The 12,982-nt window shown below is 38.9% G+C and overlaps 1 protein-coding gene across 1 annotated transcript in view; it reads left to right on the top strand.

Annotated features, from left to right (window-relative positions):
* The window catches only part of ctnnd2a (catenin (cadherin-associated protein), delta 2a), a gene marked incomplete at its 5' end in the record, with an annotated part of 234,924 nt that overhangs the window by 136,115 nt on the left and 85,827 nt on the right, over positions 1–12,982 (top strand). The window contains 1 exon segment of the mRNA XM_014008486.1: positions 1,645–1,858. Coding sequence (XP_013863940.1) covers positions 1,645–1,858 — 214 coding nt within the window.

The following is a 12,982-nucleotide window of genomic DNA, read 5'->3' as shown; positions in this document are numbered from 1 at the left end:
CAAAATAAGATTTAAAACAAATAAGATTTCAGTGCTCTTTAAAAAATGTATTTTTAATGTAAATTCTAATTTGTGGTGTCAATATTTCAATGTCGATCCACACAGCACTAATTCTAAAAGCTAACAGCTTAAGCAACATTCACTGATTAAACTTTGCCAATAATATTCATGTCTGTTAAAAAATAATTTTAACAAAGCTTTGAAAACAATTAAAGGTTGCAGATATACAAATGTCCAATATCCAATAGAGCAAACATCGAGCTGTAAATAGACGTGAAGCTGATTATCATCGTCATCCATCTCAGCAGCCTTTAGCTTCGCCCACAGACCCCATGATGCCATCCAGTCCYGAGTCCCTCAGCTGGCAGGCAAACTCAGACTCAACTGTCTTGGACTGCAGCTTATTGATCCTCCTTCTGCTCAGCAGCCTCAGTGAGCTCGGTGTAGCAGTGAAAGCCTCGGCTCTCCACCTGCTGCAGGTTTCTGCTCGGATTGGCCCTCCCGGTGGACTTCTGTCAATGGCAGCAGTAGAGGATCGCAGCGCTATAAGTCCGTCTTCAGGATGAGAGACTCACTGGAGAGGAAAACTGAATAACACTGAGGGCCACTTCAACAGCAGCTCAAAGAGTCTGCAGATAGGAAAACATGTTTCAGGAACGGCTCAGGCCATCTGGTTTACAGCAGCTCAGCTCCGCACAACAAAGCAATTTGGTTCCATGAAATGTGACACTATTAYGTCAAAGCAGAGGGCTGTCTGGAAGGTATGGGAAGTGTAGAAAGGTTTGTTGTAAGTCACTTTTAAGAAAAAAAAGTCAATAAATCTGATGTGTCTGGTCTACAAACACCTTTTGACACTCTGCTTTTCTTTCTGAATATTTTATAATGGTTCAGTAGTTTTTATTTTTATGGCAAGGCAGTGGATCAGCACTACAACACATTTGCTTTCACTTCTGTCTGGACTGTTGACAGCTACGCAAAGAATGGACACCAGTCACACTGAATATCAATGAAAAAGGAAAAATAGCTGGAAAATTCACACGTCTTGAAAAAAATGCCCTAGAATTTCTTTAAGAAATGCACATCACTCGCCGTTTTTCATTCGTTGTTCACCCAATGATTGCTTCTTTGTAGATTTGTTTTCATCCCAACACATAATGTTGTTTATTCATTGATTTAAGTAAACACTTGTAAGATGTTGATTGTGAGATAATCAAGAGGTGAGACACAGGCATGCGAAAGAAGAAGTAGCGGGAGATGTGATTTTTAAGAATTTTATTAGATTAAAACCACTTCTCCTTCCCTCATCAGTGTAATTAGGAGTTAGCCTTTTTTTGTGAAAGCACAGCCGTTAGCCGTGTCATAATATGTTTAATTAGCCCACATTGGGTTGTTAATCTGATTGGCAGATACTGGAGGCTACACACACATATGTACAGTCTATCACATACACACTGTAACTACCCTATTAGATGGAAATATAAATGTTTTACTATCAATAATCAATAATTTATCATCTCACTAATAATGCCATTTCTCATTTAAAGTATTATGAATTCATGAGTCTATCATAAAGCGATTGTTGTTTTATGAGTGTGAATCTTTATTGACTGTTTATTGACTTGGTTCTGGTCCTCTGATGCTCAGATCCGTAGACAGGGAGGCATCCAGCTGCTGGTCGATCTGCTGGACCACAGGATGAGCGAGGTCCACCGCAGYGCCTGCGGGGCCTTGAGAAATCTGGTTTACGGCAAGGCCAACGATGAAAACAAAGTGACCCTGAAGAACTGCGGGGGGATTCCTGCCTTGGTCCGTCTGCTGAGGAAGACGGGGGACGTGGAGATCAAAGAGCTGGTCACAGGTAGGCAGGCCCGTTCATTTCATTCAGGATCACCTCATGGACTGGAGCCTTTCTTCATGTTCTCCACATGTCTGTTTACCTCTCTCACAGACCAGAAACATGCATGTTATGTCAATAGTTGTTTATCTCCTTTGTTTTACACGACTCTCTGACCCAAACAGATTTATTGCTAATGTCTCAGTAACAGAAAGCCCAGAATACCACTAAAAAGTTCTGTGTCTCCASTGAGCGGTCAGAGCTGCTTGAACTGGCACCACAGCAGCTCAGTGGTTAGCACTGATGTCTCACAGCAAACRGGTCTTGGGTTTGATCCCCAGTTCGGACTGGTTCGTGTGTGGAGTTTGCATGTTCTCCTCRTGYTTGCRTGGGTTTTCTTYGGGTACTCCGGTTTYTCCCACAGACCAAAAACATGGTTTCCTTCAGGCCCAGACTTCTGTAATGAAAAGTGAAAAGTTAAAGGGGCAATATCATGTAAAATCAACTTTTTTCAGTTTAAATCGTGCTATAATGTTTTACTCTCATAAAAAAAACATGCCCAAAGCCTTGCTTTGACTCATTCATACATGTTTGAGAAATCCTGCAGCTTTTTTAGGAAGCCATGCTGAGGAGCAAAACGACAGGTGGGGACAAGAAACGCATTTTGGTACCAGAAACGCCCCTGGGACGTGTCTTTAAGCAGAGCTTCCTCATGGCGGAGCGCCACCCCCTGCCCCCCTCCCCACACACTCCGCCCATGACTCCTGCAGGCTCTCGGGTGAAAGTGAAAGTGAAACTGTCTACTGAGCTCCACTAATTCTCACTCAGTGAAGCTCTTTTCAGATTAAAAATATCCATCCATCCATCCATTTTCTTCCACCTATCCAGGGTCGGGTCGCGGGGGCAGCAGCTTCAAAAGGGAGGCCCAGACCTCCCTCTCCCCAGCCACTTCTTCCACCTCCTCCGGGGGAACTCCAAGGCATTCCCAGGCCAGCCGAGAGACAWAGTCCCTCCAGCGTGTCCTGGGTCTTCCTGATTAAAAATACCTTTGAGGAAATGTATTTTCAGATGCCAAGTAAACTGCATCAAACCCCCTCGYGAGCGCGAACCCCCCTGCACTGAAATGGGCGAGACAGAAGCGGAAGGTGGTTCTTAAARAGACAGGCCAATTTCAAGGCGTTTAGAAGAGGAAGTGATGAGAAGATGTTTATTTTCTATTTAAACATAAAAACAGCATTTTAATAACAGCTAAAGGTGACATAGATACTTTATTATGGTATAGTATTTAAATATATGCTAGAGAAACACATAATATTGGCCCTTTAAAGGGTTCAGCTTAAAAAGTTCAACAACTGCAGCAGACACAGTCACAGAAACAGGYATATTTTTTGACACAGATTTAGACCCAGCTTATAGCTTTTTCTTAGCCAAAAAACAAAAGTAAATACATAAACATTTTTTTTAGAAAAGTTTACAATTCACAAAACCAGAATAARGTTTGTTCATCCTGATAACTTTATATGTCAATCAGTTTTAGCTTTYGCTGATAGTCTCCATCCATAACTTGTAAGAATCTTTGCTTGTGAATATGTTCTTCTTCTGTGTTGTTTTGTGTCTTTTCTTTATTTTATTTTTAATGTAGACTTTTTTTCATAAAGTTTTGGATTTACCATTATTTTGAGTTTCACTTTTTAAACATTTCATTTCATGTATACGCCTGGGTCAAGCTCAGGTTTAAGTATTTGCCAGCGCTTGTGGTGTTTGACATTTCTTGAACTTGTTTCAGTCTTGAGGGCATGAAAAGCTGTTTAGTACAGCTGGAATACACACATTTCTGCAGCGCACACCCACATAAAAGCACTTAGAAATGCACACATATGTTAGATTTCATTGTAATGCTTTAAGAAAGTGGCGTGTAGAATACATTTAAACACCCACAGCTCCCAAACACATACAAAATGTGATCTAACATGCAGCAAATTCTAACAAATTTTTCTTTGCATGACTAATATGCCAACGTATGGTAAAGGGTAAAATACTAAATTCTTATTGCTAAATAAACACTTAAACAGCATGCAGTTATAAAAAAGGCTGTGATGTAAATTAAAAAAATACATAATTTAGTGATGTGAACCAGACCCACTGCTCAGATCTGAAGTGTTCATGTGAGTTTAATATGTTCCACAAGCAAATTAATGAATGAARTAAACTCACTTCATGTCATACCACATCATATTTTACACCCTGACCTTTTCTAAAAACTCCTCTCCTGCAGACAGACACTGTGAAATTTGATCCCCCCGCCCTCCTTCACTTCCTGGCTCTTCCTGTCTCTGACCTTATCTGTCTGGCTCTCCCCTGCAGCAGGCAGTGATTCAGTGTCATGTATGCCCTGTTTTCTGTTTATTCTGGTACTTAGCACTGATTTTACATTCTACATGCCCTCATGCCAGCAGTTCAATATTTTAAATACCATATTCATTTGCTTTACATACCACCCTGCTGGTGCTGCAGCTTTTCTCTTAAACCAGTTATAATAATGAATGTGAGTTTGTGTTTTYGGTRCGTTTAATCAGAAATGGAGAAAATGAGTATGATCATTGARTTTTGTAATCCTTACTTTGTTCTGCYTTAATCCTTCACATATTTCCCCTTCATTCTGTTCAGTTGTAATTATAYGAGCACATTTTACCGTGCAATACTTTACATTATAGATATTTTAGTTGWAGGCACAGGTTATAAAATGTAAATGAGCATGATCATTAAAAACACTTAAAGGTTTGGCTGAAAGATTAATAAAAAAGGGCTGAAATAATTCAGCAGCTACGGAAAACAAAATACAGGAATAAAGTTTTCTGAACCCTGATTTTGAGATAGAGGATTATTATAAAAAGAAATACAAATAAGCAGTCCTTGAATAAATGCATTCACCTGTCATCTTTGATGCCAGAGTTTAAAGTGCCTGGGACATCATTTTATAATATAATAAATAGGAATGTATTTTTTGGAAAGATAACAATGATAACATATTGTAAAAAAGATTTCATGCTGCTGAGATGAACAGTTGTTGATATATTAGCATGTGAAGTAACAGGAAGTGATGTCAAAGGGGAACGTCTGAATGTAAATGGAGCATTGCTAAAATGGCTAACAGCACAGACTGTAGAGAATAATCTGATGTTACTTTAGATTGTTTTAATCACTATGATAGATAGATGAGACAGAGTTATAGTTCAAATAATATTTAAATAAACAAAAACCAGGGAGTTTTATTTTTTGAAGAGTTCCCCTTTGATGTCACGTCCTGTTTCCCTTTATCTGAGCAAATTCAAAAGAAAATAGGCCAATTGTGTGGATAAAATCATGTGTATTATGCTAAGTTTCTTAAATATAACTATGTTTTCTTTGACTTTTTGTATTTCATTGATATGCACATCACAGGCACTTTAAGACAAATACACTCACCGGCCACTTTATTAGGTACACCACGCTAGTAACGGGTTGGACCCCCTTTTGCCTTCAGAACTGCCTCAATTCTTCRTGGCATAGATTCAACAAGGTGCTGGAAGCATTCCTCAGAGATTTTGGTCCATATTGACATGATGGCATCACACAGTTGCCGCAGATTTGTCGGCTGCACATCCATGATGCGAATCTCCCGTTCCACCACATCCCAAAGATGCTCTATTGGATTGAGATCTGGTGAGTGTGGAGGCCATTTGAGTACAGTGAACTCATTGTCATGTTCAAGAAACCAGTCTGAGATGATTCCAGCTTTATGACATGGCGCATTATCCTGCTGAAAGTAGCCATCAGATGTTGGGTACATTGTGGTCATAAAGGGATGGACATGGTCAGCAACAATACTCAGGTAGGCTGTGGCGTTGCAACGATGCTCAATTGGTACCAAGGAGCCCAAAGAGTGCCAAGAAAAGATTCCCCACACCATGACACCACCACCACCAGCCTGAACCATTGATACAAGGCAGGATGGATCCATGCTTTCATGTTGTTGACGCCAAATTCTGACCCTACCATCCGAATGTCGCAGCAGAAATCGAGACTCATCAGACAAGGCAACGTTTTTCCTATCTTCTCTTGTCCAATTTGGATGAGCTTGTGCAAATTGTAGCYTCAGTTTCCTGTTCTTAGCTGAAAGGAGTGGCACCCGGTGTGGTCTTCTGCTGCTGAAGCCCATCTGCCTCAAAGTTCGACGTACTGTGCGTTCAGAGATGCTCTTCTGCCTACCTTGGTTGCAACGGGTGGTTATTTGAGTCACTGTTGCCTTTYTATCAGCTCGAACCAGTCTGCCCATTCTCCTCTGACCTCTGGCATCAACAAGGCATTTCCGCCCACAGGACTGCCGCTCACTGGATGTTTTTTCTTTTTCGGACCATTCTCTGTAAACCCTAGAGATGGTTGTGCGTGAAAATCCCAGTAGATCAGCAGTTTCTGAAATACTCAGACCAGCCCTTCTGGCACCAACAACCATGCCACGTTCAAAGGCACTCAAATCACCTTTCTTCCCCATACTGATGCTMGGTTTGAACTGCAGGAGATTGTCTTGACCATGTCTACATGYCTAARYGCACTGAGTTGCCGCCATGTGATTGGCTGATTAGAAATTAAGTGTTAAYGAGCAGTTGGACAGGTGTACCTAATAAAGTGGCCGGTGAGTGTAGAGTTGCTGAGGTTTTGGGTAAACCTTGAAGATAACATTGTGTGCAAGGTTATGCAATATTGCAAGAGGTCACAGTCGGAATATGTGTTGTGCATGACTCTCAGCTACTTCCTCAGCAAATTTTAGCTCAGTATCAGTATAGCTGACAGAGTTGTAAACTTTTTTTGTCACTGCTAATTTTAATTACCTGTGGTCATCATATTGAATCAGATTGTCTCCAAAATTAAATCAGTTGTAAACATACATTCACCGATTTAAAGTTTCGCCACAATTCATCCAGTGATTCAAAGGATATTTTGCCATCGCTACAGACAAGTAAAGTACGTCCTCACCAGCACACAGACACAAGTTAAAAACATTTTATTTACCATTATTTAACCAGGCAAGTCACATTGAGATGTTTTCATTTGTGGTTTGTTGTTATTCTACAGGCTCCTGTGTTTCCATAGGACCTATTTCTCTGCCAAATTATATTCTACTTGATGTCCGACCTTCAGTTTGAGCTGTGTGATAAATGATTTCAAAGCAAGCAACTGTAATGTCTTTCAAAGGTTCATTGAGACGGTCACATGTACTCATATGATACTAATAGACTAAGTCCTTAACCTTAACTGCTGGTTGTGTATAAGTGGTTGTGCTTTAGTCAAAACATCCATCCTCCTTTTTACTGCACCGAGCTCATCATTCACATCAGCACATGATTTAATATCACTTTAAAGCTTTATGAGGTAGGGCACTTTTTTTAGCGGACCAAAAAAAAAGCCCTCCCTAAACAATTTAGCCTTTTTCCCTGTTGGCTTGGACGTTTAAATTTAGACAAGCTTCATTGGTTTACTGGGTCACAGTGTGAGATAGAAAAGCTCGGGGGGGCAAAGTTTCCGGGTTTGTCAGTCAAAGTTGGGTCGATGCAGAGGCTTCGAGTGTCAATAGGAGATGCTATCCTGACTCACCAGCTCACCTTGATGCACTGGAGCATGGCTGCAGTTGCTGCTTCTATGTGCTCTTTAATTGCAGCTGTGCTGGGAGCCGACTGCTGAATGAGGCTACGCAACCCCCACACCCCTTACCCAAACCAATAACCTGTCAGAAGTAAGGAATGTATTCATACACTCTTAGTTAATACAACTCCAATTCTAAAATATCGATAAAAATATAATTTAATGATTTGCAAATCTCAGAAACCTAAATGTTATTCACAATGGAACATCTTAAATAAAGCAAATGATTAAACTAAGAAATAGTTTTAGGTGGGAAAAACGGTAATTCTGCATTGAGGCATCAACACATCACAAAAAGCTGAGTCAGTGCTGTGTTTACCACTCAGAAGCGCCCTCTCTTCTTTTAACAGTCTGAACATTTAGAAACTGAGGATCAGTTGCTGGAGTTTTGGAGGGAAGTGTCTCATTGTTTAATGATGGATTGAAGTTTCTCAACAGTCTCTGGTCTTTGCTGAATGTTMGGCTGGATGAAAGTATGCTGTTCTAAAATATGCATACACTTTTCTGCATTGACGCTGCCATTCCAAATGTGCCAGCTTCTCATGCCAGAGGTATAAATGCACCTCTATACCATCAGAGAGGCAGGGTATTGAACTGTGTGAAGATAACAAACCAGATGTCCCTGTCCTCTTCTGCACATGTCATCCTCCCTGGTTTCCAAAAATAGTTTCAAGTTTCAATTTGTGTCATTGCAGAACATTTTTCCACTTTACCTCAGTCCATTTTACGTTAGCTTTGCTTTATTAATGATGACATCATTTCTGATTAATGTTTTCAAACGTATCGATGATAGAGCAATGACACAGTGAGCTGCAGAAGTGTTCCTGAATCCATGCTGTGATGTCCAGAAGAGAATCAGAGCTGTTTTTAATGCATTGGCCCCTGAGGGCCCAAAGATCACAGCCATTCAGTATTTACTTTCAGCCTCTTTGAGCTCAGATTTTCTACAAATTGTTTAAATCTTATGAAGATGAAATGAATTGTAAATGCTGGGATAATCAAAGTATTTTAAATTTTTCTTTGTGCAACATTATTTTGAAATTGTGCATCTTTTCTTCTGCACATTGTTTTGCAGACTGGTGAACCTCTGTTCATCTTTATTTTTGAGAGATTCAGTCTCTTATTTTTATGCCAACCTTGCCCAGTTGACAATTAACCTAATTGGTTTTTAAATGCTCCTCCAGATGTTGTCACTTACCTGTACACTTTTTGTTATCCTTGTCTCATTTCTTTCAAATGTGTTGCTGTCATAAAAGTCAAAATGACTACATTTTGATCCAAAAATGAATATTCGGCTTTTAGTTTAAATATGTTTGCTGTATTTAATAGTGATATTTTATAATTAGCTAAAAACATGTTCTGTTTGCAGTATTTTATTGCAACACTCAAACAAGCACACTTGTTGACAGTCAATCTTAGAAAGATACTAGACGCTTGAGTTTTCAGACATAAAGACATTATTTGCRAGCTGTGTCTGTGCAGAAATAACCAACAGATTTCTCCTGCTGTGAGTGATATCAGCAGCAAACCTCACAGTTTGGCCATATTGGCACATTCACAGGTACCTTTACTTTGATCCATGAAAGGTTTCTCTGTTCCGACATGTCCTCACTCTATACGCTGCTGTAGAATGACCTCTGCACTACACTGCGAAAAATGTCTACCTAACCAAGTTTTAAAATCTTATATCCAGCCAAAAAGTCTTTTTGATCTTGTTTTGAGACTGATTTACTAAACAAGAACTGATTGTGTAAGAATAATMATCTTGTTTTCAGAATGTGTAAGATTATTTGTCTTGTTAGYCTGAAAATTTGACTCAAATTAAGTCAAAAATTTCTGCCAATGGAGTAAGAAAATTTTACTTGGTAAGATTTTTGAATTAAGAAAAAATTGAGTCAAATAAAGTATTTCAAGAATCTTACCAAGTAAAATTTTCTTACTCCATTGGCAGAAAATTTTGACTTAATTTGAGTCATATTTTCAGACTAGCAAGACAAATAATCTTACACATTCTGAAAAAAAATATTATTCTTACACAATCAGTTCTTGTTTAGTAAATCAGYCTCAAAACAAGAKCMAAAAGACTTTTTGCTGGGTAAGATTTTAAAACTTGGTTAGGTGGACAGTTTTTGCAGTGTAATCTCAGAGCTGTGTTTTGACTCTGGGTGGCATTTACCACTGGCAGCAACRGTTTAAACACAGTTTCACCTTGTGCTGACAAATTAATTTTTTTATTTATTTCTTTTTTTTACCCAAACTGCTGCCTGAAAGTAAGTTGTTGAATTCAGAGGTTAAGTCAGCAGTTTTCGACCTGATCAAACATTCTCCAAAATGAGTTTTCTTTGTCCTCATTCATAGATATTTGGAGTTACTTTGGCCGTGTCATTTGTCACTTCTGGCTTTACCTCGTCACCAGGTTCTGACCCGTTGGCTAAGTTAATTCACACTGAGCTGCCAAGATGAAGGCTGTTTAATAAAACATCCCCACTTGAGACCTAACAGGGCTCGCTCTCCCCCTTACAAGTTACATTCTCATTTATTCATGAATTCATGCAATCATCTCCCCCTTTTGCCCCAAACCACCTGGTTCCCAGGAAACTGTCTCTCAAGCATCTCAGGAGAAGCAGCCAGAGGGGAGGGAGAGGTGGGGTGGCAGTAAAGACAAACAGAGGGGAAACACACTCAAAACAGAGGTGCACAAACMCAAAGACTTTAATATGATGCCATCTTATTTTGGCCACTATTGTATCCCTGACAGGACACCTTGTTTAGCAGAGCGTCACAGATTTATGTTTCCGGAGCAGGGAAGTGAGTGAGTGTTGGTGGGTGAATGTCAGTCTTTAGTTTGCCCAGTGTTGGCCGGTGGCAGATATACTGTCCTTGTATCAGAGAAAGTGAGCAGTTTTTATCTCGGTTTTATTCCCCTTATTACCCGCTGCAAAAAGTGAAGGCAGATGATCTAGTTTTCTCTCTTGTCTCTGTGTGACAAGATATGTTTTAACATCTTCGCCATTATTAGAGTCAACTGCAGTGGTGGGCAGTAATGGAGAACATTTACTTGAGTACTGTACTTAAGTACATTTTTTGTGTATCTTTACTTGAGTAATTATTTTTTGGGATACTTATACCKTTCACTCCCCTACATTTCAAAGACAAATATTGTACTTTTTACTCCACTAATTTTTTAGGAAGCTTGTTAGTTACTTGTTACTTTTGGTTCAACAAAGCTGTTGCTGTTTTTCTTTCGTAAAATGCAATTGGCCACATGCTATGTTCCTCACAAGGGGAACCAATCACAGTCGTAGCTCACATCTAGGATAGATTTGGAATTACATCATATTCAATAATGGTCACGAGCTGAGCTCCATTTTCATTTCCAACAGGACCCAGCAATGGAGATGGTTGAATAGAGTAGAGAAACCAGTGCACCCATGACCATATCTCAGCTCCATGTTTGAGATTTTAGGACTGAAAAATATTTCTTATCAGTTTAAACATCTTATGGGTTCATCGCGGATAAACTACATTTCTGCATTTAAGAACTCATCACTCACTTTATTGCATTTTTATTCTGAAGTCTTTACAGGTGGTGAATTTGTGGCAAAGTGGTTCTACGTGTCGAAACATCAGGTGGTTTCTGAGTTACAAGGTTTTGTAAAATCACTCTAAAAATAATACAGCAATGTACTGATATAAGAAACTTTAATTTGTACTTGAGTACTTTTAAATGCATGTACTCTTGAATACTTGAGTACTTTTAAATGCATGTACTTTTGAATACTTAAGTATTTTCAAAAGTAAGTACTTCAGTACTTTACCTTGAGTAGATTTTTGACGGGGTAACTTTTACTTGCAGTTGAGTAGATTTGACCATGAAGATCAATACTTTTACTCAAGTATTTGAGTTGAGTACTTTGTCCACCACTGGTCAACTGTTAACCAACCATCACAGCCACAGTGTGTATTTTAATCAAACGTAAGAAAAAAATTAGCACAATTTATTATCTTCGTGAGTAAATCCAATTTAAACTAATCCACATTCAACACAAAACAGCTACAAACCAGTCAAATTWGCAAATATTGTGAAGAAATTTTKTACCTGATTAATTGAATATTAGATTCAGTTTTGTATTTTATACTTTCTGATAAGTTCAGCMTGTAAGGTTAAAACAGACAAAGAGTTGGTGTGTGTCTTATCATGTGTTCTTTCTCTTAGCCTAAACAAAAACGAGTGACATTCTGACGTCTGGCGTAAAAGGTAACACCTCCAAGGGTGTAACCAGGCAGAGATGAACATTATAAGCTCAATTCATTATTATAGTAGAGAAGTTGTCAGTGTTTTGCAGAGTGTCTGCTCAGAGCAGAGCTCTTGTCTGTATTTGTTTTGAATGAGCTTAAGGTTTTACGCTGAGGCCTGTGCTGCTGAGTGCACGCTGTACCTGATTGGAGTCAGAAGATAGAAAATAAAGTTTTAAGAAGAAATTCATCAGATTTCTGTTTATTTGGACATAACATTTTGAACAAYGCATATTTTTCCTACAATTTGGTGACCCCGACGTGATCTGAACACACAACTACATGAATGTTGAATTAATTAAAATGTGAAGACAATGGACCATAMAAAACCAGTATTAAAGTCTGAACRATGGTTTATTTGCTCAYGGCTGAAGCCAAAACCAATGCTYCCRGAGACCCGGAAGTGCATCTCATTTTAAMATGATTCTTCAATGWCTRGCACGCCCACTACAACCTACGGCTGAGTCACAGACACTCAAACAAAGTTCCTGTCCTTGTGTTCATTAAACRGTTTATCTRTGTGTTGTCAGGGTGTTTCAGGCWTGTGRCTAAACMTATTTTAATCAAGACAAAACAATAGTTATACAGTAGTTTATAAGAATCAATACTATAAATGGAAAACTATAAAATGGTGCTTTTACAATCAGTATGTAAATGACTCATAAATTTCTTCAACTCCCCCTGTTCACATGACAATCACTCATGTGAACAATTGAGCTAAAATTTTAGGTGGTAGCATGGGTGTATTATGGGGGGAGGGGGTTGTTACCTCTATAATAATTTGATCCAGTCAATATAACCCCCCAGTAAAATGACATAATTTGCTCTACCGCAATAGAAATGAACTGGTTAAGTACACAGTTGCAACTCTTGTTGTCTTTAGGTAACTTTAACCTGACTTCAAAATTTACGATGTCATTTATGTATGTTTAGATATAATTGCTGAAAATAAAATGCAGGGTTTTATTCCGTTCTTGTCACATTATGGCTGGATTTGTTGAACCAAGGTAATTGTAGTGCACCAGGTACATTTATGTATGTCGTATAATATATCCTAGAAATGTAAACCATTTGTTACTGTTGGAAAACGTGTGGGGTGCAAGCCTTTTCTTAATTGTTGAACTGACCTGGAACAGAAAAGGTGCAGAGTAAATCCAAAGAAAACAGGAAAGT

This window comes from Austrofundulus limnaeus, unplaced genomic scaffold, assembly GCF_001266775.1.
Source record: "Austrofundulus limnaeus strain Quisiro unplaced genomic scaffold, Austrofundulus_limnaeus-1.0 Scaffold50, whole genome shotgun sequence".
Lineage (NCBI taxonomy): Eukaryota > Metazoa > Chordata > Actinopteri > Cyprinodontiformes > Rivulidae > Austrofundulus > Austrofundulus limnaeus.
This window is presented reverse-complemented; position numbering and strand designations above follow the sequence as displayed.